Source organism: Pimephales promelas, chromosome 21 (assembly GCF_988280905.1).
Source record: "Pimephales promelas chromosome 21, fPimPro1.hap1.1, whole genome shotgun sequence".
Classification (NCBI taxonomy): Eukaryota; Metazoa; Chordata; class Actinopteri; order Cypriniformes; family Leuciscidae; genus Pimephales; species Pimephales promelas.
In genome coordinates, this window is record NC_142789.1 from 16,797,157 (window position 1) to 16,823,466 (window position 26,310).

The window sequence follows — 26,310 nt, forward strand, 5'->3', positions numbered from 1 at the left end:
TAGGAATGGGATGGTATAAAAATTTCATATCACGATTATATTGACCAAAATTATCGTGATTATCAATATTATCACGGTTTTATTAAAATGAGATGAAAGTGTTCAAAAACAACTTCATGCTCACACTGAAAACATTTTTAAAAGTTTTATATTAATAAATCTACAAACAACAAATGAAACAAGCAGCTCTATGCACTTTTTAAAGCAAGATTATATTCTGTGGCATTTCCTTCCTTATAATGTCTGTCGTCAATAGCAACCTATTATTACACAGCACACATTCATGTATCACTCTCATTTCATTCAAATAGAACTTGCCGTCTTGAGTGTTTCGTCTCCGTTTTTGAAAATGAAATCAGAGATGTATTATTTACAGAGTTTGATAATATTGTTGTGATCATCTTGTCTGGATGAGTTTTGTACGTTTGTACAAAATGGATTTAACAGTTAAGATTTAAAGCATTAATCTCAATTCAATATGTCCCGTAAAAACATTGATATAATAAGTGTACAATAAGTATATAACGTTACATTATTATCTCTTAATTGAACATCGTCTTTGGCTGAAAGCCACTTGCTACAAACTTTTCTTCACGGAAGCTTCACGTTTATTTCAAGTGAGAGATAAAATATTTCAACTCATACCGTAATAACATTTTGTGCCCAATAATTTCCCAGACGTAGTTTTGGTGTTAACTTGCCTTGCATTCGCTATAAGTTACAACAGTGGGTGATGGTCACACAAGACGATCGGCAGATTTGAAGTGTTTCCCCTTATTATTGCTGCGACTTTTTTTGTGCAGACAGGGTGATCATCCTTGATTAAATTTCCCCCGGGACTTGTAAAAAACAAAATATGACCACACTTAATTTCCCTTAAGGTCCTTTTAAAAGGCTGGAAAATCTCTTGATCACGGTTACTTCCTTCCACCATATCCTTCTCGAAAAAAAATCGACTTTCAAATATGAGAAATTATAGGAATTAGGAATTATCGGTTATCAATATCGGCCAAAATATTCATATCGGTGTATCTAGTGCTATTGTTTTATTTACCAGTTGGTTTCTTTGCCGTTTAGGAAGATCTGTCTCCACTGTAAGTGCCGTCGTGAGGAGCATGTTGTGACCGCCATGCCTCTAGAGATGGAGAAGACCGTGACCAAGCTGATGTATGACTTCCAGAGGAACTCTACATCCGATGATGACTCCGGGTGTGCTCTGGAGGAGTATGCCTGGGTGCCGCCTGGTCTCAAACCTGAACAGGTAACACTATTTACTGCCCTGTACCCAAATCATATCAAAGTCCTTTTAAGCAAGTCATGCCACTCGCCGCCATCTTGCAGCTATTTTGGACTTAACAAGACCAGGCTCTATCTAAATGAATGGGCAGAGAGTCAGAACTGCACTTTCACTGGTCACCGGGAAATAAAAACTGCATGTATAGAAACAGCAGTAAAATATGATACAAATCGCTAAAAAAGTTTGATGACTTTGCCCCAAAATAAGGTTTAAAATGCTGTTTTCCCACAGGTTATACTTTTACTGCGCATGCGCAAGGGTTCTCTCGCTCTCTGTCGCGCGCGCACTGCACAGTTTGAAACACAGTATGTGCGCGCGCTCTTGCTCGGTCGCTCTAGATTCCGGGAGATTTAAACTAATTTGCAGGCATCAGTGAGCCTCTATCAATCTGCGGGAGACACCCAGAACTTCTGGGAGACTTGGGATGTCTGATATTTACACAACGCACACATACACTGCATATCAAATCTGCCGCCTTTTCAAACAGTAACGCATTTAAATGTTTCCCAGCTTGACCGTTATAAAAGCAGACGATTGGCTGTCCTGCGGGAGGGGCGGGGCATTTGCATACAACCGCCATATTTGGTGTTACGGGTTTTCCCTATACATTTGTATTAAGGATTGAGGAAGTGGCATGTCACTATATAAATAGTCTCTGATCATATTTATACTTTCTTTCCATAGTTTAGGGTCAGAAATTTTATTTATTAAAAAAAAAAATATATATATATATATATTAAAAACATGTATTCAGCAAGCATGTGTTAAATTGATCATATTTTTTTTTTAGTGTGAAGAACATTTTAATAATCTAAATAAACCTTCTTCACTATAAAGAAGAATTTGTGGAATGGAAAATCTCCATAGATGTTAAAGATTGTTAAAGGACCCCAAAATTAAATTATTTTACGTATTAAAATGTTTTTTTTTTTTTTTTTTGAAGGATCACGTAACACTGAAGAGTTTTTTTTTAATTATTATTTCAATATATTAAAATAAAATGTATTTTAAATTGTAATTTAATTTTTGATCAAATAAAGCCTTGATGAGCATATGAGACTTCTTTCAAAATCATATAACAATCGTACCAACCCTAAACTTTTGACCGGTTGTGAATATTTATTTTTTTAAATAGATTGATAATAATTTCATTCTGCATGAAATTTTGACAAGGTTTTAAATGTTTGGAAGTTAAAATACCCTTGAGAGTGAATGCCTCTTTATAATCACTCATTCCTGCTGCACTGATTTTTGTTACTATAGTGATGCTCTGCTTCAGAATGTTGGTGTGTGAGGTTTATAAGGCTGGTTTAAGGAAGGTTTATATCTACTGGGTGCGTTTACGGGCCAGTGAAATCATTTATAGATGAGTTTCATTTTCATGATGAACTAAAAAAAGTCTTAACGCAACAGCAAAAAGGGTCAATAAGTAATAAAGCACCTCCACCATCTGCAACAGCTTTCGGCCATATTGTGTCTCTGGTGGTCACGTGATGTGCTTCTGATCAGCTCACATTTCCCAGACTGAACAATCCTATCTAGGAAAGATAATGAAATTGATGGCCGACGTTAGCCTGATATATTATGAAGCCTTTTTATCATCTCTTGTTTATTATAAATACTTGATAAAAATGATGGGAGCCAGTGTATATAGTAGAATAATCTCCTTTAGATATTCTTTATTATACTGATAAATGATTCTCTAGGCTGTATTCCAAGAGCCCTTGGTTTGTAGTGGCTCTGGTTTAAGTCAATACCAACATTTTTGCAGCATTAAGGCAGATGGATGGGAGGAAGTTGCTGGGATACAAGAACTCGGTGTCCATGCATGTTATTAGCAAGCTATTAATTATGCCTCTCTCTGTGCTTTGAAAGCTGGTGTCTGCAGTTTCACCCAGAGACAGTGATTACCTCAGGCCATGACAAATTAGCTTTGCTTAGACATAGAGTGGAAATTTAGGCCATCCACATCCATAATAAGATAAGATGGTAGATCCCTGCTGTGCATTTCAGAACATTTGGGTTCTGGTTTAGAACAAGAAATCTGGGTTCGCTTTATTTAAAAAAAACACACACATTCTGTTGAGTATAAATAACGTTGTTCCTACATGCACTGTAAATGATTTCTGTTGTTTTCACAGGATTATACTGTTTTTCTCAACAGTTTCTTACTGTATAATCTATGTACAGTAAGTTACAGTAGATTTAGTTGTTTTCACAGTATTAAATTGTTTTTTCAACAGTTATGTACTGTGCACACAGTTGACAGTATGTTACTGTAGAATTGCAATGCATTCTGGGAAATTATCAGTTACTGTTAATCTAAATACAGCAGTGCAATTGACCGCGAAAAACACCACACACGGTTCCACGGGTAAAATTGCTAGCCTACTAATGTTATTCTTACATTTAAAATAAAAATGTAGCACTGGTTGACCATTAACAGTCATAATTTATGACATAATTTATGTCAGTGGGGTGTGCATGAGAGCATATTTGACTTTGGAAGAGTTTCTCTGTCGTGTCAGTGGTGCTGCTGTCTTTTCTGCCGACCTGCAACTTCTTCATCTGGTAAGTAATAATTCTTATAATGTGTATGCAAACGGATTCTAGCTAATAATAACTTTAAAGTTATTTAGAATAGCTGACCACGATTTCTATATTCAATTTAATATATTCGACATTTTAATATAATATGTATATGATAGGCTACTCTTCAATGTAGCCATTTGGGATGTTACTGTAAATTCAAATACATTATTACGAAATGACCGCGAAAAATAACCACAACAAGCTGCCATTTTATGAAGAACTCTTCAGTTCCCTTCCCTCTGTAAGAACACGCAGGCCGTGCATCGCGTCGCTGTCGGTCGGCAACGTTTTCGCCATACATCTGGTTAGTAATTCATATTTTTAATGCAAACCATATGAGTTAACAGATTACCGTTAGAAAGAAGTGGCCGCGGAATGTTCGATAACGTCTGTATAAGTCAGACGCGGATTTCTTTTATGTTGATAGCCTTACTTGATTAAATGTGATTTTATTAACATATATTTCATATGTAACCTCTTATACGGTCAAAATGGTCTAATCATTTTGTTATTTACCACGTTAAGTCGGTGGAAGCGCCTGCACGTTCATTATTTTATGACTTACAGGGGTTAGGAATTGATAATCGATAAATGTATCCTGAAATCGGACATCCAAGGTTAGGATTCGGATTTATTGTTATAAAATTAAAGTGCCGATTCCTCTAATTGATTTTTTCACGCTTATTTTCGTGTAAATCCTGACCTGGCGTTCTGCCATTATAACGTTACCTCAGTGATAAAGTTGGACCGCGGAAAGCGCCCAAGGTGTATGTGTGACATTTACAGTATTTGTTGTGGTCTTTGTTAATCTTTGGTTATCATTAACGACACATACACGAGGGAGTTAGCCTGGTGTTGAACACTTTACTAGCGAACTTAGAATCAACAACAACAAAAAAACCCCGGGTCATACCAACTACACAAACTGCCTGGGGGTGTTCCGGTAGGAACCATTCACTGCATATACTACAGTATTGTCGGCTATAATATCATTTTTTTTTTTTACTATGTGTAAACTGACATGTACTCATTTGAAGGGAACGATGCCTTGTCAATCTTTTTTTAAGTCATGTAACTTAGTATCACACAAGCAAGATTTAGCCTACGTTTTCACGTGATCGTAAATGAATTGATTTTAAACAACAGTCCAAACAAGATTTTAGTATTAAGTGAATTACACTTTAGACATCATTTTGTCTGTTTTTGCTGTTTAGCCAAAACAACAACAAAAACGTACTATATTTTAACTGTCTTGTCTGTTCTCCTTTTTCACAGGTGTGAGCTGTGCATGTTAAGAAGACCCCTATCCATCTTGACGACCGATGAATTGTAAATCTAATCTAATTTAATTATTCTATTTATCTAACTACTACTACTATACCTTGGTCCAGTACTGACCCACTGAGAACATTTTAAACGGATTTTTATCCATCTGTGAATTTTGTCTATCTGCAAGTTGTTTAGAATTGTTGTGTGAAAATAAACGTTACAGTACAGTTTAAGGTTTAATTGCATAAAAGCTTGGATAGAAAACTTCCTATTGCAAAAGTTAGAACATAAGTCTGCATATAAATAATTATTGATATCCGTAATGCAAGTTTTTCATGGCACATGTGCATGATGAGGTTGTTTTGTGTTTATTTAATTTTTTTTTTAAAGGACACTGGATAACTTGTCATTTTGTTATACTCATCTGGATTGGTGGTTTACTCGTCAAAGCTTTTATAGTTTATAAGTTTATATGTGTCTCCCAGCCCTGCAAATCTGGTCCCTTAGATAGAAAGCAGCCAAAAACCCTTTAAAATCAGCAACTGACCAGTTAGACAGTCTATCTCAAACCAATAGACAATCTTAGACTAGTTTAAGCTGTTTTACCCCAGCAGGGAGTGGGTGGATGAGTTGTTATGAACTATCTTTCTAATAGATTGATCAGATAGCACCCCTTTAATCTTTTCTATTTTACCTGTTCATGATAATTCTTGCATGTATTTATGCATAATTGTTCATGATTGTCATGCATGATTTGTATTGTATTATATTACATTTTTATTATTAATGTATTTAATTGTATTAATGTATTTAAATGTATATTATGTAAATGTCCTAATGTGTTTGAAAATACACAATAAACCTTGTGCAGTTAAAGCTTCAATTGTTCTTTTTTCTATTTCCCATTAACAGTTAAAATAATATTTCTACTGATTTTCTACAGGTTACACAGTAGCACTATAAAATAAATACAATAACATTTCATACTATACAGTATTATTAAAAATTAACAGTGTAATTCTGTACTTTAATATGGTAAGAAATTACAGTAAAATAATGTTATTTAATTTGCAGTATGCTTAACAGTACTGTAGTTAGTGTTACGGTAATTTTACTGTTAAATGAAATACAGCAAGTACTGGATAATTGTTGCCAGTAAGTTACTGTTAATTTGACAAGAAATTTTTTACAGTGTGTCTACTAACTCTTTTAGTTGACTGGTTGAGTTAGTGTTATAATAAGTTGACATGTAGTTGCAAAGTTACTTATAGTCACTAGAATGTCTGTTGGAGGCCCATCACAATAAAGAGTTAGCAGATATTAAACAGACAGGCTACTAAGACTTTAATGATTTGCTGTAGCTGAGGTATTTAGGAACTGATTATTTTAGCTGCATGGGCAAACTTTTAAATATTTCTCGGATTCGTTTGAAAAGTCATTATGCACCAAAAATGTTTGACAAGACACCGGCCTTGTTTGTTTCCAAAATCTCTCTGACACATGCTTATGTGAGTGAATTAGTGGAGTAATCCAATTGTCTGTTTTTAGAAATGTAATGGTCTATCATTTTGAGTCCGCTAAGCAGATCCAGATACACATGTCACAATACATGTTGAATACAAATGACTCTGAACTGGTTCGTTTTAGTGAATCAAGAATATACTTTGTAAACCGTGTAGTCTGATTTACAATCAGTTGACTCTGTATGAACAATACAGATTGTTTCAAAGTAATGCAACGAAGTTTGTTTCTAGAAGAAAGTCGCATTAAAATCCAGCTGAAGTTCAGTGATGGTTCATTTTTGTTGTAAAAAAAGTTATTAGTTCATTTATATATTTATTTATATATATATATATATATATATATATATATATATAGATATAGAGAGCCGCTCTGGAGAAAACCATGATGTCATCGTCCAGCTAAGTTCAGTCCTCATATAATGGTGCCAATGCAGGCAGATCAATAATATTGTTGAATATTAAATATTCTCAACTAAGCAAGCCAAAAGCCAATGGCAGCAAAGGTGGAAAAAGGTGAAAAAGGCGCCAGTGGCAGGAACCAAAACTCCATCGGGTGACAGAATTGAGAAAAAAAAACCTTGGGAGAAACCAGGCTCGGGGGAGCTCTCCTCTGGCCAATGAACAAACAGTATATGATTATGATTCAGGCAGCATTATAGGTCACAAGTCATATTGGATTGGAACATTCAGAATATTTGTCCAGTTATCCATCTCATTGTACTTAATTTCTGTAATTACACTGGTGTTGACCCTTCCATTACCCCTTAACCCTAACCATACCACCAAACATGTCCCTAACTTACCTGTGTTCTACCTTAATAGCAGCAAACACCTTTGTGAGCCAGTTCTTTTAATGTATTTGTTTTTTCTTCAACTGATTTTGGTGCATATTTACTGTGTCATCCAGTGTCTGCTATGTCTCCTTTTTCTGTTCAATGGAAAACAGCTGTTTGGGCTCTGGTTGTTTTGCCCTCAAATCAAGAGCATTTGCATTTTCTTCACCCTCTCTCTCTGTCTGGCGCAAAATGCAGTTGCCAGATCCCTTGACACTGGGGCGGGTTGCCAGATCCCTTCCTGCTGATTATAGTTATTTCCACAAGCTGTTCCTCTGTGTGAGTGTTTTGGGCTCTGGGTCCATGTCCTTCTGATCGCTGCGTTACAACAGTTCTTTTGCTGGCCATGGGAGTGTGTTATTGTTGGATGTCTCCACTGTAATTTACCAGGACCAGACCACAGTTGGTGTTTCATGTAATTTTTCAACTATCCCAAAAGAACCTCTGCACGAGCCCTTCAGAAACCCCTTGCTGACACTGTGCCGGCCAACACAAGCAACGGAAGAGCAATCAGCTCGTTTAAAGAGACAGCTCCATATTACAGCGAGGCATTAAACACCGGACATGGATGGAGCTCTGAAAACAAATCCCACGCGTTACAGAAGAAGCTGTTTTAGACCGTATCCCAAATGTTTCCTGGCTCTTGTAAAACACATTTTGATGGGACTCTGAGATAAGCGGTATTTCATCTGTGTCTTTCTTTACACATAACTGGTTCACACTGTTCGGTAAAAACACTATGTAAAGTAATATGACATTCATGTTGTTCTTTAAAGCTACACTGTCATTTCGACCCCCATCATCCAGGGAATATTAGTTTCTGTTCCTCTCAATTCCAATTTCGTTTTAACTCCTACGGTGGCCAATGTAGTCCAAGATTTGCATGGCTTCCTGTTCGACCTCGTCCATGAGTGTTAACTGAAACGTAAACGCAAAAGGCGAAGCTTGAATTAACGGGTATGTTCCTCTTTGGCTAATGAACTTTCAAGATGGAGGGGCAACATGGCGACCGGCATTAGGACCCCTTACCCGTATGTATTTTCAATGGCATATTATACACTCACGAGAATACTTTATTACTTGAATGAAGTAAATATACATTAATAAACACATATATTTTTGAAAGAACAAAGTTTTTTTTAGCTAAGAATAAACTGAAGGAGTTACAGTGTAGCTTTAAAGCTGAATGTCATTTTTGCACCCCTAGTGACACCAACTGGAACTGCAATCTGTTTCAATTAAAAGTACGATTCGTATTTTAGTAAAATTATTAGATTTTGCTGTTGTATCAATTGCTGTGAAATGTCATGTGAAATAGCGACTGATATTTTAGTATTCGATGACAACTATAATTCTAAAAATGGGGTGTAGTAGGCTATATATTTTTTCTACTTTCTTAGAAAACAGTAATTATTTTTGCAGTTATTTTTAAATAATTAATATACTATTTAAGTATTTTATGATATTTTGAATGAGTTTTTTATTATAAAATGTTTTATTTAATTAATTTGATTGTGTATATATATATGTGTGTGTGTATATATATATATATATATATATATATATATATACATACATAACTTTAATTTTTGTATTTTTGATTTTGTAATATTAATACTTTCCAATTTTCGTGTACGTCGTTTCAGTTAAAATTATTCTAATTCATTAGATTTTATTTCCACTTCATTTCATTTAACAAAAGCTATTTTTTTTTTATAATAACACTGTTTTTGCAGGTTTGTTCAGACAGTGAAAGCACCGCTTGCTTAGGCTTTATTTCATTACAGTTTCTCTTGTATTCAGCGCGGTTTCTTATTCATGGTTGTTTATAAGGTATGGCGACAGAGGCAGATGGCCCCTGCTTTATATCAGATTAAGCCATTAGGCCATCAGATCTGTGTAATAGGTTTGGACGAGTGGTCTGAGGATGCAGAACCTTATTATGGCTCCTGCTAAGTCTGGATTCTTCACTGGCCTGTTTGCGATCCAAAAAGTACATCAGCCACGAGTCAACAGACAATTATATTATAGTGTAATGTGGACTCGTGCTCTCATTATTTGGCCAATTATAAAATGAAATGTGTGATGTAATTACACTTAAATTTCATTATGTTGATTAGACAACTGTGAAAATGATGATGTCCATTTTCATTCAAAAATGTAAAGCTACGGTTAATTAAGCTGGGATGAGATCTGGACAAGCATTCTTATCATCTTGAGATAAAGGGTCCTACATTTAAACATGTCAGGGTGGGTGGGGGGGGGGAGAAGGGGCCGATTCCATTAACTTGTACATTGCTCATCCATAAATCACTCTGACTGTTATAGCTGCATGTGTGAAAGGTGAGGACCTTGGGCAAAATAGGGGGAAGGGGTTAAGACTAAAACAAGGATATAGAAATTCCACCCCTGTGTTCGTGATTGTCTCACGCAAGTGCCAAAATCCAAGTGTTTGATTTAACAAACCATGTGAAAACAAGACTATTACTACTTATTACTATTATTACTTTAATAATAATCATAAAAATATGTTTGAATAATTGTCATTTCGTAGTAATTCACCCCTGTGTTTGTGACTCGCAAAACTGTGCAAAAACCTGCTGATCCTTTATTTAATAAAATATATTATTATTATTATTATTAAATGCATCAGTTTACCTGCAATAGTCGCATCAAAGAAATTGCACCCCCTGCATTTGTGATTTTGGCACCAAGTACTTGCTGTTTTATTTATTTGCTAGCATGATTTCACCCCTCCTATTTCTGACTTCAAACCACTTGAAAACAAGATTTTGTCCCACTCAAAATTTCCTTTATGTATTTAAACGATAATACTAAATGATGATGATTATTTTTATTTAATTTTACTATCATGATGAATTGCTGAGCTACTATTGTTCTCCAATGTCATTCCAGGTACATCAGTATTACAGCTCTTTGCCGGAGGATAAAGTGCCATACGTGAACAGTCCTGGGGAGAAGCATCGCATCAAACAGCTTCTGCATCAGCTTCCCCCACACGACAATGAGGTAAGATCAGCTTGGGCTCTTCCACGAAAAGGTCACCTCTCAAAAAGCATATATGTTTGTGTGTGCCATTATTTTTCACACGTGTCTGTCCATGTTTACGTGACAGCACTGACCTTAGCTCTTGTTGTGCAGGTGCGATACTGTAACAGTCTGGATGATGAGGAAAAACGAGAGCTGAAGCTCTTCAGCAACCAGAGGAAGAGGGAGAACCTGGGCCGCGGTAACGTCAGGCCCTTCCCGGTGACCATGACTGGAGCTATATGTGAACAGGTGTGCAAAGTGTTTAGTTGTGTGTGGCATTTAAATGAATCATAGTTTGGGGTGGAGGTTTGTTGTGGCAGCAGGAAGAGATCAGCTTCAGGTTCATTGAAACTGGTAGTTTTGTCCTTAGCCGTTTGTTATCATTGTCGGTTTTAAAGGGATACTCTACTTTTTTTGGAATAGGCTCATTTTACCACTCCCCCAGAGTTAAACAGTTGGGTTTTACCGTTTCCGAATGTATTCAGCCGATTTTCTGATATTTAGAAGAATATCAGTAACCAGACAGTTTCTGGTCTCATTGACTTCTATAGTATATTTTTTTCCTACTATGGAAGTCAATGACTCTACTTTACTTTTTTTGGAATAGACTCATTTTACCACTCCCCCAGAGTTAAATAGTTGGGTTTTACCGTTTTCGAATGTATTCAGCCCATTTTTTTGATATTTAGAAGAATATCAGTAACCAGACAGTTTCTGGTCTCATTGACTTCCATAGTAGGAAAAAAATATACTATGGAAGTCAATGAGACCAGAAACTGTCTGGTTACTGATATTCTTCTAAATATCAGAAAATCGGCTGAATGGATTTGAAAACGGTAAAACTCAACTGTTTAACTTTGGGGGAGTGGTAAAACGAGCCTATTTCCAAAAAAAGTGGAGTATCCCTTTAAGTCTTCCTCTTTAGGTTTTATGTGTATGTTCACCTGGGATGTCATGTTAGTGCCAGTAAGTGAATGAGAGCTGAATCTAAGCTGGATATGCATGTCTGTGACCACCTGCTTTGTTTCTCTCCCCTTCTGTTACCTCTCAGGAACAGATGCCACACTGACACAGTTAGGCTTTTTATTTGGTGCATTTTTTAAATCTGTGACACTCTTAAAGATATAAGCCCCCATTTAGCTCCTAGTGCTGTTAAAAAGATGCAGTTTTCCCTATAAATATTGGTCTCGAAGGTGACGGCCATGCATCTGCCTGGATCATTAAACATTTGCTGACTCTCCACATAATGCAAGATATTGTGAAATGCTGAACGAGGCCTTTAATGAAGAAACTGGCTAATGTCAGCTGTTTCTCTATATACATATATACAGCCAGATAGAATATGATTGCCAAATTCTTTCTTTTCTTTCTTTTTTTTTTCGCTTTGTGGATATGCAAAAAAATATGCACACTTTCATATGCACACTTTGGTAATTGTATAGAAATTAATACTCTTTTTGAGCAAGGATGCATTAAATTCATTATAAGTAACAGGAAAGACAATTATAATGCTACAAATGATTTCTATTTTAAATAAAGACCATCAAAGAATCTTGAAAAACATGCATCACAGCTAGCAAAAAATATTAAGCAGCACAACTCTTTTCAACATTGATAATAATAATAATAGAAATGTTTCTTAAGCACCAAATTATCATATTACAATGATTTCTGAAGGATCATGTGACACTGAAGATTGGAGTAATGATGCTGAAAATTCAGCTTTGCCATCACAGGAATAAGTTACTTTGTAATATATATATATATATATATATATATATATATATATATATATTAATATTTCACATTATCACAGTATGTATTGTATTTTTGATAAAGTTAATAAAGCATTTGTGTGCATAGGAGACTTTCAAAAACATAAAAAAAAACATTTAACAATTCTTTTGCAGACTGGGTTGTCTGATCAGAGTGGAAGTTTACATTGGATGCATTCTTAAAATATAAAAGCCTGATGCAAAAATACAGGGGTCTAAAAATGCAGTTTTAGCTTAAAGATTTTATTTCCCCATTTTAAACTTTCTTTAAGCATGTATATTAAAATTGTATATTTAAGTTTTTATATCTAATCATTTGGTGGACTAGTCGATCTATAAACACATCTGTTCATAATTGGAGTCTCAAGATAATGAGTATTGATTTAATCTTGTACCCTGCTGCTAAATGACCTATAAATGTCAAAGACTCTTTTTAACCCTTTAACTCTCTCACGATTTTAGTGTGGGGGACAGATAAACGGAGGTGACATTGCCGTCTTTGCGTCGCGTGCGGGCCACGGGGTGTGCTGGCACCCACAATGCTTTGTGTGCAGCATGTGTGACGAGCTGCTGGTGGATCTTATCTACTTCTACCAGGACGGGAAGATCTTCTGTGGTCGCCACCATGCTGAAAGACTCAAACCTCGATGTTCGGCCTGTGATGAGGTTAGATACTCTCATCCTGTTATTACAAGATATGAACCTCTTAACATTAATATGTATCTTGTACGTGATAATTAACCATGGCTGCCTAGATATTTGGAATCTAGTCATTTTTAAGTAAAATAAAAATGCTAAATGGCACAAAACATTTTGAATTTGAAAGGTGTTTTTCAAGGAAATGAATGTCTTATATAAAATGAATGTGAAATAAATGTCTTAGAGTTTTAACATTGAGGAAATTTCATCATCTTAAATGGATACTCCACTTTTTTTTGGAAATAGGCTCATTTTACAACTCCTCCAGAGTTAAACAGTTGAGTTTTACCGTTTTCGAATCCATTCGGACGATTTTCTGATATTTAGAAGAATATCAGTAACCAGACAGTTTCTGGTCTCATTGACTTCCATTGTATGTCAATGAGACCAGAAACTGTCTGGTTACTTCTAAATATCAGAAAATCGGCCGAATGCATTTGAAAACTAAACTGTTTAACTTTGGGGTAGTGGTAAAATGAGCCTATTTCCAAAAAAAAGTAGAGTATCCCTTTAAGACGTGGTCACATTAGCAAAGGTTCTCACAAGTCCATTGTCAAACTCTATAGTGTAGCGCTACATGAAGCACCGCTCACTCAGAGGTCACTTCCAAAATAAGCAGCTTTATATTTGTTGCAGTTAAAAGTAATTACGATGTAAAATCCATACAGGGAATTTTTTTCACTGTACGTATGGATTCCTATTGAGAGGACTGCATTTAAATGCGGTCACGTATACCATTGTTCGCAAAAAAATCCAATCATCCCAATAGGGATCCATGCGATCGGGAGTTTTTAAAAAAGTTCCCCTTGCAGGGTTTTCTCATTTTCCTGTTCCATACATCTTTAAGCTATTGACAGAAGACAATGGACCTTTCTTCGTTGCACTTTCAGTAATGTGACCGCAACTTTTCGCTGTAAATGTAATCGCACCCTAAGGCGCACTAGAAAAACGAACGCTTAAAACCGTCATCAAATGCAATCAAAACGGAGGTGTCTCTCATTGTGCAGTTAAAGATTAAACTGAATGAGCCTTGTTTTTCTAGTTCCCATTTTATGCAAAGACAGCTGAGTACATTGCATGATTACCATGGTTACAGAACTTCATCTCTATAGTGATAATGGAGTTACTGCTGTGCTGCAGCTGAGTCTGTTGCCTCAGTAGAGCCTTTAGCTTCAGTCCTGTCACTTCCACTGCAGAAAAATGATCTCTCGTTTCTCTGCTTCTGTCTCTTAGATCATTTTTTCAGATGAGTGCACAGAGGCAGAGGGCAGGCACTGGCACATGAAGCACTTTTGCTGTTTCGAGTGCGAGACGGTTCTGGGCGGCCAGCGTTACATCATGAAAGAGGGCCGACCATACTGCTGCACCTGCTTTGAGTCTCTGTACGCCGAGTACTGCGACTCCTGCGGGGAACACATCGGTAAGAGCACATCTATCAGTGCCGACCCGGAATCCCCTCAGCGTCCAAATGCGGCCGGTCAGCTTTGCTCTTGAAGGAATCGCACCGTAGCAAATGCCAAGAGACGACTGACCTGCTTTTTGTCCATCGTTAAGATATTAAACACAAAGAGCTTGCAAGTTGATAGTTTAGTCTGGCGTTCACGTTCAACGTTTTGGCAGCTTGGTTTGTAGAAATTCAATCCGGAATTACTTTCCACACAGGATCAGAGAAAGTAATTTCATGAAACTGATTATAAACAGGAAGCATCAGTGCGGGTTTTCAAAACAGATGTTGTCCATTAGAGCGCGGCTGCTTTAGAGCTGTGATTAAAATCGAATGTATTTCTGCAAAATGTGGCACACCGTATAATCACATTCTCCAAACACGTCTACACCTCTCCAGAAGATACGATCCTTCAATGACATCTTTGTTCTGCATTTGTTTGCTTTAAGTAGCTGTCATTTAAAATCCACTCGGTTTTAAGCTTATGCAACTATAAAATGCATTAAAATGTTCACACAGTGCTGCTAAGTGCTCTGTCATGTCTAAATGATTACTCTCTTGTGCATTTGCTGCAATGCAATAGAGAAGTCAGTGACATGATGCTAATTTTATTTCGTTCTACCTATTATTTAAAAAATACGCTAACTGCTGCAAATCATATGGACCGTAACTTGAATAAACCTCTTCTAGGGTGGGTTTAATTTCTGTAATAAGCTTAATTTTTTCTGTATATTTTTCTATATATTAGTTTTTTTCTGCTGTATTTCAACTGCTCAAAACGTTTGCAAACCATTAGGAATGGTCAAAAAAAAAAAAAAAAACATAGGCCCTGGTATTAAGATGTGTTTCATATCAATCGGATCATAAGTAGATGAGGAAGACACATGGTGTTTAACTCCGTCTCTTGTGTCCACTTTCGACCACTTCTGTCCTGATTTCTTCGAAGGGAGGGTAAATGAATGGGTTTTTTTCAGATCGTTCTATCTAATTGAGGAAATAAGATCACGCAATCTAAATATGAACGCAACGGGAGACAACAGGAAAAAAAATGGAGAGTAACAGCTTTCGTTTCTGCTCTGACATCCGCAAGACCAGGCGAACGTGGTGAGAACATTGTGCTTGGTAAGTTTTTCAAACCAAATTTAGGTATTCAGCCAACAAAGTTGTTCCCGTGTGGCTAGCACACTTCTCATAATGTTTACTCATTAGGTCAGTAGGCGTAGAGCAGGTGGACTCTAGTGGCTGTTCGAATGCATTCAACCACATGAGCGTTTACTCTACGAAAGCAATCCAGTCGAATGCGTTTTCGACTACCTCTGGAAGTGGTCGAAAGTGGACAAGCTCAAAACATCAGTTTGAGACCCTGTTTACACCTGTCTTTAGCGTCCGATCAACCAAAACACATCTTAATACCAGATCTAAACAGGGCCTTAGTAAAAACTGCATTTTAACGTAAAAAATGTAGCTAGCATGAATTTTAAGAGTATGTTTTAAACTAGATGGCTTTTCCTTTTCTGACCCATAGTTTATTTAATTTTGTCAATGGGTGCTTGTGACCTGTGTGTAATGGATGTCCTCTTATTGTGCAGGTATTGACCAGGGTCAGATGACATATGATGGCCAGCATTGGCATGCCACCGAGGCCTGTTTTAGCTGCGCTCGTTGTAAGAAGTCCCTGCTCGGTCGTCCTTTTCTACCCAAGCAGGGTCAGATCTTCTGCTCTCGGGCATGTAGCATTGGCGAGGACCAAAACGGCTCCGATTCGTCAGATTCTGCATTCCAGAGCGCCCGTTCACGTGAGGCCCGGCGCAGCAGCTCCAAATCCAACAAGAGCAATAATGGTGGTAGTGGCGGAGATGGGAACCAGGGAGAGAAAGGTTCAGGCGGGCGTTACTCTGCAGATGTTGACCCACTTTCCCTGCAAATGGATTTGCTTAGTCTGTCCAGTCAAACGCCCAGCCTGAACAGAGAATCTCCATCCTGGAAGACGCAGGCGGAGATGTATGGGTACGAGAGCCGTAATGAACTCTCTTCAAACCCTCTTCATTTGCTCAGTCAGTGCAACATCCGGACTTCCTATTCCTCAAATCTGTCCCCTGGTCACCCAGCAGATCCAAGGCCTAAAGAGCCTGTTGCCTCCAAGAGACCCCCTGTATCTGCTCTCAAAGGACAGTCTTTGAATGAGAACTGGTTCCAACCGGGACCAGAGGACTATTACCAACCTGCACTGCGATCACAGACGAGCTTTAATGAGGTGCCACACAACGGCTTCATGGATAAGCGCTCAGTGAGCCTGCATGTGTTCCAGAGGGAGAAGGAGAAGGATGTTGGACCACAGATGGGCCGTAGCAGGAACCCAATTAGTGCACTTGGTTTTAGCGAACAGCTCACACCACTGGAGCAGACGCCACATGGCTCTATGGAGTCACTGGCTCTATCTAATGCTACAGGTATTTTATTATTTATTTCTTATTATTGAATTTTTACAACATTTTTAACTTACTCTACCAATCCAACATTTAAGTTTTTGGTTATTAATATTTTTATTTTTGAAAGAAGTCTCTTATGCTCACCAAGGCTGCATTTATTTGAGAAAAAAATACAGTAAAAATAAGAAAACGTTATATTGTTAAATATTATTACAATTTAAAATAAGTCTATTATATTTTAACATATTTCAAAATGTAATTTATTCTTGTGATTGCAAAGCTGAATTTTCAGCAGCATTACTCCAGTCTTCAGTGTCACATGATCCTTCAGAAATCAAGCTAAAGGCACATATCAGCATATGGCGAATCAGCGCGCGTTATTCGCCAGCGTTTTTGTGTTCACACCCAAGCGATTATCGCTGACGATGAACCGAGTGAACATGCAAATTCATTCCCTGACATTAGATGGCACCAATTTGCTCTTCAATACCACTCCATAGCAGTTCTCTTTTATCAAGATGTTTGTATTTGTAGTCACAGTCGCGTTTGTCATCTTCTTCTCCGTTCCGTATGTGTGCTTGGCAAGACCGTTTTGTGTTTGAGCGCCCCCAAGTTGTGTTTTAGTGTAACTTCAGAAGCTCCAAACACGTGAGCAAAAGCAACAAACTCATTAGTCGGATAGTTTTTGACTCGGCGCGGCAAACTAAAAAAACGAACCCAAGGCTTTTTTTAAAATAAATTAAGCTTTTACGCATCGGTGTGCACACTCACATTGGCGCCCTTTGTTTAGTCACGAGGCGTTAAAGTCCCCATGAAATCAAAATTGACCATACTTACTTTGTTTGCCTAAATTGATCGTTTTGTGGTGAACAATTCATACATGCAAGTCAATCCACACAAAACATTTTTTGGCTTCGTAATCTTTAATCAAATTTTGAAAATGCCCCTCCCCTCTGCATTGGAGGACCTTCCCTGATGACGTAGGCTTTACGGTTTGGGTGTCTCCTTAACATCCTTAACCACACCCCTCCAACTGACAGCTGCTGTGTGTTTGCGAGCGCCGAGCGAGCATTGATTGACAGCGTGTGTAAACTTGAGTCATCCTCCATTTCAGAATGAAACACCCATTTTTCTAGATCCAATCAGGTGCTAGTTGGAAAAAAAGCGATGCCCACTATTTTGCCTCATTTAGTATTCCGTTTCTCTAGGAAATACGTCACAACACTGGAGAAAAGTCGTTTGCAACTTCCGGTTCACGGGGACTTTAAACGTCGGCGAATAACGCACATGAAATTCGTCCCAGTGTGAACAGGCCTTAATATGATGATTTGCTGCTCAAGAAAGTTGCTGTTGTGCTGCTTAACATTTTTGTGGAAGCCTTGATGCTTTAAGTTTTTTAAAAAAATCTCACTGACCCCAAACTTTTGAACAGAAATTCAATTTATATTTTGATTGAACACTAAAAATGTTAGGAGTGCTTGTCTTAGCAATTACTATTGTTCATTCTCGGGATTCTTGGGGTTCATTCTAGTTTATTATTTTTCCAACTTTTTCGTGTACTGTCACTCAGTGTATAAGGCAAGAGAATATTACAGCTGTCTTACATGTTTGATGTCTACAGGCACCTCTGCAGATGGCGGCAGTAAACGGCAGGAGCACTTGTCTCGCTTTTCAATGCCAGACTTGAGCAAAGATTCCGGCATGAATGTGTCTGAAAAGAGCAACATGGGCACCCTCAATTCCTCTGTGCAGTTCCACAGCTCTGAATCTCTGCGCAGCCTGAACTCCGCACAGCACTACCTGGAGCTCCAAGCCCCGGTTCAAGTCAAATACCCTGTGCAATACTCCCGTGAACCTCCGGGAATGAATGCTTTGCCGCCTGGGTTTGCCTATCAGGAGGAGGATTGCGCAAGTTTGGTTAGCAACGCCAACAATGCGCGTCTACCACCCACGAGTGAGCGGACCCACCGTCGAAACATCGACCGCGAAGAGCCACGGCGTCGACACCACCACCATCATTCTCGCCGCTCCAGGCGTTCCCGTTCGGAAAACGCACTTAACCTCGCTGCCGAGCGCCGCCCAGCTCCGAAACGTTCTCAACTTCATGTCCGTGAGGATTATGACCAGTTCCCTCCGCCCCGTGGGTCACGGGACCTCTACGGTGGTGGAAGTGGCAGGCTGAGACAGCAGCCTTTCAGACCTTGCCCTCGGACAACCTCCGACCTCACGCTTCAAAACCCTGCGCTACACCGACACCAGGGCCCTTATTCATGGGACCAGTACGATTACGATGACGATTGGTGCTCGACCTGTTCCTCATCTTCCGAGTCAGAAGATGAAGGGTATTTTCTTGGTGAGCCAATTCCCAGACCGGTCCAGCTGAGGTACATGACCAGCGAAGAGCTGCTACGCAAGTACAACTCTTCGGGACTTGGCGCGACCGGTCAGTTCGGGAGCCGAGGACAGTTGCACACGCGCAAACGTAGGAAAAGCAAGAACTGCATTATCTCTTAAAAGTCACACCTGCTGCATCACGCACAACCTTGCACAAGATTTTTCCCGTCAATATAGTTTGAAAGGCTTTTCGGTGTTGTGAGGCTATCAGTGAATTATGCGCAGTAATTTAATTTGTTCATGGCTCAATTGCATATGCATGCTTTCCCATGTGATATTTACAAATTATTCTGGATGTTACACTTTTTAGGGACGACTTTAATCCGCAGCCCTGTTGCCACATTTGTTAACACTAATGTGCAATTTTCCGTAATGTAATCCATTCAGGCACAGTAATGTTTTTTGTATGGTGTTTGCTTTGGGCTGAGAATCCCATTAATAAGATGTATATAGGCAACTGAATGAAGAAATTTACTAAGTTAAGGATGTAATGTAAATTATCTGTAAATGATGTACCACATATTTTTATATTTTGTATCAATAGAACCATTTATGTACTAAGCAAAACGTAGAGAAAATAGTAAAGGCATGCACGTTAATTTGCTGATTTTTGTCCTGTATTAGAAATTAAAGAGTATTTCTGTGAGAGATTTGATTGACAGCTCTTGATTCTTCATCATCAGAGCATTCTGTGATCTCTGACTCAGATGAGACACCAACGCACTTTCCATCTGTTCAATGTATCAATGCAAAAGACCACTGAGCAACGAAGGATCCAAATGGCTGGCCTCGCTTACTGATGCACCTCATTGCTAATGACAGTGCTTATACAAATTCAAGGATTAGTTTCGATCTACATCTCCAACTTGGGATTTTAAAAGTGTGGAAATGTTTTTTCATCTCCAGCTCAAGCTTTGCTCTGTTTAGAGTCTAAACCATCATTGTCAGTAATGCTGCTGTTAAAGCAATAAGATTGGAGACTGCCATTTTACACACACACACACACAGATTCAGAATAATATTGCCATCGCACAACCTCTGACCTTTATGCTTCAAAATTGCTAGCTACATGGTTTCAGATATTTATTCATAAACCATGACCACAGTCCCATGTGCTATAAACCTGAAAATGTATCTGAACTTGTTTAAGTGGCAAAGAGTTAATGTCCCTGACAGACCAGAAACATGAGATGCTTTGCGCTACTGTCTGAGGAATTTTTGTCTTCATATGTACTTAATAGTGGTCAGAGAGTCTTGAAAGAAAGTTTAGATGGCGCTCTGGTATAACCATCTGCATAAACTTGATCTACATTAGTTTTTCTTCCTGTTCTATCTCTTTTTCTGTTTCCTCTCCTTTACCTCAGAGAATGATTAATTGGCAAACCTTATAATAGTTATAAAAAAGTATTCCAACCAAATACTTAATGTTATGCCAGGGTATGTGTATTCTGGCAGATATGTCACAATTAAAGGTGTAGTTCACCCAAAAGTAAAAATTCTATTTAATATATTTAATGTCACATGGTCACAGTTTTTCATAGTGATTTTTGCTGTATGTCATGGGCATTTTTGAAAGAACGGCAAATTGGCACAGACTGCATGATATAATGTTAAAAAAATCGCTCCCAGAGGTCTACCGAGGGCTGATACTGCAAAAAAAAAAAAAAGCAAAACCATGAAATTGTGAAACTGCCCAGGTGTAACTTATAATCATAATGGAAAGTGTTTTGACCTCTCTTTGCTGTTGAGGGACAGTATTCCGTGCGTCGTGTCTGTTTTTCCCTGACAATTTCAGATCATTTGCAATCGGCCTCCAATCAACCGCGTGTTACTGCATCCCTTATTTCTGGATGATCATGTGTTTGTATAGGCCTGCACAAATATTACTGTGTGTTCTCATACCACAATTTAGGTGGCAAAGGCTTGCAACTTCTATCCAGCAAACAAATTTAGGTTCTGGGAACGTTAGTTTTTGGTTCCCAGAACGTTCCTAGAACTTTCCCTTAAGGTTGAGGGAACGTTCCCAGAACATTCTCCTTACGTTATAAAAATTTAACCAAAAAATAACCTACATGGAACGTTCCTATAACGTTTTTGTTTGTTTCCCAAAAAAATTACCTCAAGGGACCATTCGGGAACGTTATGGGAACGTTTTGTGTTTGCTGGAGTTTGGTCCCATATTGTACACCTTTCTGAAGTTTTATGTTAGGTCCATTTACGATACAAGTACCAAAACCATCCCAATGTATTTTTACAGCTCCAGTCTTTTCTCTGGAGCTCTGCTGAAGAACAGGTGGATTTTGGCCTTTCTAATTAATATTCACGAGTTTCTCTTCTGATTGGTTGTTTTCTGAGTGACGCATGGCCAGGCGAACCACATGTTGTGGTTAGCGTGCTGTGATGATGCTCACAAGAAAGGTAAATAAAACACCTGTAATGATGGACATTGGTGAGGGAAATGTTATCCCGAATCGTCGACGACAGGAGACAAACAACCTCCTACTTTCGGCGTTATTGTGATTAACGTTACCAATAAGTTACATTGCTGCAGGCTATTCATTTAAACTGTCTATAAAAAAAAACTAAATTCGATTTAAATCTCCAAAATATCTACGTTTTTTTATGTAACGTTAGCAGACAGACACCGACTGCAGTAACTAATCTATGCAACTAACGGTATTGCTTTGACATCACAGACGAAGTAAGAGTTTGAATTGACATTAGCTACCTTTATACGGAAGTCACAACGGCTCGTGAAAAGGCACAGCTATATTATGCAGGCTGTGTGCATTTGTCTGTGGATTGACTGTTTTGAAACGTACCCTATATGGTAGTTTCATTGACCCTGGACCTTTGTTATCGTGAAAAAAGCCAGGAAATTTCGGGTTTAAAACTTGGGACCTTTAATATTATTAGGCCTATCTATCTTTCCCTTATACCTTCAGAGAGATTGAAATCTTTGATAAGATACATCACAAGTAATTTTTTCTTAAACCATTTAATTTATAAAAGAGCTCTATTATGTTGCCCAAGGGTTTCTGCTGTCTCTATTGAAGAAACACCTCATAAAACCAGAAATAGACTCTTAGAGTTGATATTCATACCCCTTATGACCCAATATTAATCTGTGGGCCACGACTGCATTAATCTAAGGGCCAGAGTTGAAAGCGGGCATTATACTTAAAATCATTAAAACAATATATATAAAATATGTGAGTTTATAGTCTATCCATCTATTGTGGAAATTAAATGTCGGTTTTGCAATTTGTGGTTAACCTTATGCTTTTAGAGCATTTATGTCAGAGGTAAATGATGTAAAAAGTACTTTCAATGACGTGACTTGGCCATTGCAGTCATTATTTATTGACACGAGAGAGCCAACTGCTGGTATTCCTATTTAAATATTATTGTCTTTTATCCAGATATTTTGATGCTAATTTATCTCTGGGGCATTGAAGTTAAAGCCATGAACCTTTGCATGTTTGATCCTAACTGTTGTCTCAAAGGGTTTTCTCCATTCCAGTTATCCAGTTTCAAATTGAAAAATTAAAGATTGAGCAAAATTGGCCTTTGACTATACCGGAAGCTTGAAACCATTTAGTTTTTTTTTTTTTTGACCCAGTCTAGCTGGGACAATTGCATTGTAATATGTCATCCTAAAATATTAGGTAAGCGACGTTTGCATGCACCAATCTATTTTCATTTTCTGAAAGATCTTTTTATGAACCTCAGACTTTGCAATCTGATTCACAGAATTTGTGTACATGAAATTCAAGTATTCTGCATATGTCACCAGAGTGAAGTCTGTTGTTTCACCGAAAGGTCCAGTTATGACATTTTCATGAATCATTACGAGGTCAAAAATAAACATGTGCATTATTGAATTGTTCGCTATAAGATTAGACTTTAAAGACATTTAATAACTAACATTTTTGAGTGATATCTAAATCTGTAATGGAGTGATACATATTGACAGTATGTTTAGTCACTGTTCCAAAAAGAGTGAAAAGTTCTTGAGCTGCCTGCTGTTTCTATGGTTACCATATCAGGTGGAAGCAATTTTTGCAAGTGCCTATTTACCAGAGAAAATATGTGACCTGACTAACTCTAACTTGGTGGTGTATTCAATATACTGAGCAAAAAGATGTCAGATCATCAATGTATATATATATATATATATATATATATATATATAATGCAGCCAGAGACATTGATTCTTTGTTGATTCAGTGTTTCTTTGTGCTCAATGCATTTAAAAAGAATATGTGCTTTTGTTTGTTATGAATTCTCCCTCTTATAATTCAAACCCCGTCCTTAAATAAGGTTTCAGATTCATTGCTCATTCAGGAGATGTTGAGGTAGACTGAATATGAAGCTTTAATTTCGGTCTGCATGATATGCATTGATGAGATTCTTATGTCACCAGTCATATGCCAAATATATGACATCAAATCTCTTGAGGGAGTTATCATTTCAGTCAGCTATGCCAAAATGCATATATCTGTGCACAGGAAGCTGTCATGCTTGTAGCTAATTTAAAATACTGTGAATATATTATCAGAAACAATGATCCATGATTGCAGTACATTACACCTAGGGCCTAAAATCTGTAGCACCTCATTGCAGTACACAAGGGGTTAGGGATCAGGGGGTGGAGATGGGTGGGATTAGGGGTGGGGTTCAGAATCAGGGGGTGGGGTTCGGGATCAGGGGGTGGAGATGGGTAGGATTAGGGATCAGGAGGTGGAGATGGGTAGGATTAGGGGTGGGGTTAGGATCAGGGGGTGGAGATGGGTGCGATTAGGGGTGGGGTTTAGGATCGGGGTGAGATGGGTGGTCTTAGGGGTGGGGTTAGGGATTAGGGGGTGAAGATGGGTAAGATTAGGGGAGGAGTTAGGGATCAGGGGTGGAGTTGGGTAGGTTTAGGTATATGTAAGCTGGGAGGAGTTGGATCTGGATCCAGCTCCTCCCCCTGGATTTCGTATTCTGCAGTGAGGACCATTTCCCTAAAATGAACACTCGCTATGTGCTAAATGTGAGTAAAAATCGGTGTCAATTGCTAGTTGGCAATGGCCGTTAATTTATTTATTTATTTTTTTAATGAATTCTAACAATGCAAAATTGTGATAACATGAATGTAAAAAAAAAAGTCAGTGTTGCATCGTCACAAAAGTATAAACCTTGACAATTTAAATATTCAAGCGCAAGAACACTCTGCTGTCTGTGTTTTTAATGTTAATCAAGCAACAAAAGACAAAGAACAATCCCTCATTCCTTTTGGCTGAATAATGTAACTTTAACAAGGATTCATCTGTTTCATGGCTGGTAAAAATATTTATGGCCGGTAAATTTTCTTAAGTCATTAGCATTTACCCCGCCTGCAGTAATTTATTAACTAAATTCAAATCCATTCTACACTATTTGTTTCCATTCAGAAATACCCATACTTAAACCTGTGGTATTTGTCCACAGTGACAAATCCATTACAACGAACGCTGTGTGTCTACATTGTGATGCCACCACAGCTAAATGGAGCTATTCAGAGCTCATAATCCTCGGATCAGGAGGTCTCAGGACTGTTTAACATTCATAGAGATGTTCATTTCTTACTCACACATAGGAGATAATCCCATAGTGCCAAAGGCCCCGTGATTTGCAGCTGCAGCCTTAGTCATTTTACAGACTAATGACCATACTGAGCAGACCCATCTGTGCACTTACGCTCGTTTACTGTGGCATGTTGCCGATCCAAATAAATCAGCTGATGATTAAAATTTTCATCATTCTAAATGATACTTTTTAAGGTTTTCTGAATGTGAATGTTCTTGCTGTTGTTGTTTTTTTGTGTGTGTGCTCTTTTTACATTACATTTACAGTAACATTAGTAACACAAGTTATAGCCTACAAGATTGAACTACATTGAAAAAAAAAACCAGTAGAACTTGCTTGTAAATTTCACAAACGATTACAGAGAAAAGTAACAGAATTAAACATGAAATTTTCACACAGAAAACCTGAAATAGTATTCTATAATTAATCATTTTTAAGAAGATTTTAAGAAATTAGTTGATTTGTACTGCCAATTTGATTATACTTTAAAGGTTAACATGGGATTAGTAACATTAGAATTTGGTAAATGTTGACTGTGAGATGACCTTGTGATGCATCTCTCTGCACACTCATTAACAAGATTAATGATCGATTTCAGTAATGTACTTGATGGGATGGCAACTGAACATTAATTATATGATGCAGGAATGTTAATGAAGCTAATTATATTAACATTGTCTGACCGTCTCTTCACAGATTCCATAGCATTATGTCGTTTGCGAAGTGGCAGCGATATGACAAATTGCTCGTTGCTGCTGAGTGCTGTGTCAGTATGCCGGTCAGCTATTATTAGTGTGTTCAGCCCTTAATTCATTTTACACTCTCAGAATTGTCCACCACTTAACGAGCCAAGGACACTCAGAATGAACGAAATCTATATGCACACCAGAGAGACGACTGGTGTCACATAATGAGCTTTTCATGAGATCATGACATTATGTGATTGAGCGGTGACTACTAACTGGTTGCATTGTTAGCATTTAAGCTGTTTTGTCTTAATGGAGAACATAAAAAAAGAAAAAAAAAAACAAATGTTGCACTACCGTTCAAAAGATAGGGATTACGTGTTTATAGATAGATAGATAGATAGATAGATAGATAGATAGATAGATAGATAGATAGATAGATAGATAGATAGATAGATAGATAGATAGATAGATAGATAGATAGATAGATAGATAGATAGATCTAGATACATCTTTATATACATCTATATAGATACACTGACACAAAGCGCACGCGCCCTCAGATGACTTGGACGTGGCTGTGGTTACAAGAGGTAAAAACGATATAAATACTGTTCGTTTTCTCACACAAACTGCTCGTTTCATGTCTTATGCCATCACAGTGTACTTACATTTACTAGTCATTAAATCATGTTTAATTTGGACTTC

General features: G+C 37.7%; 1 protein-coding gene across 4 annotated transcripts in view; it reads left to right on the forward strand.

Annotated features, from left to right (window-relative positions):
- The window catches only part of prickle2b (prickle homolog 2b), a 91,641-nt gene extending 71,687 nt beyond the window's left edge, over positions 1-19,954 (forward strand). For all 4 annotated transcript variants that reach the window (XM_039673476.2, XM_039673477.2, XM_039673478.2 and 1 more), the window contains 7 exons: positions 1,078-1,261; positions 10,431-10,544; positions 10,677-10,814; positions 12,803-13,006; positions 14,273-14,459; positions 16,073-16,933; positions 18,534-19,954. In XM_039673476.2, coding sequence (XP_039529410.1) covers positions 1,078-1,261; positions 10,431-10,544; positions 10,677-10,814; positions 12,803-13,006; positions 14,273-14,459; positions 16,073-16,933; positions 18,534-19,426 — 2,581 coding nt within the window. In that variant the 3' untranslated portion in view covers positions 19,427-19,954. The remainder of the gene's footprint in view (positions 1-1,077; positions 1,262-10,430; positions 10,545-10,676; positions 10,815-12,802; positions 13,007-14,272; positions 14,460-16,072; positions 16,934-18,533) is intronic.
- Positions 19,955-26,310: the final 6,356 nt, after the last annotated feature.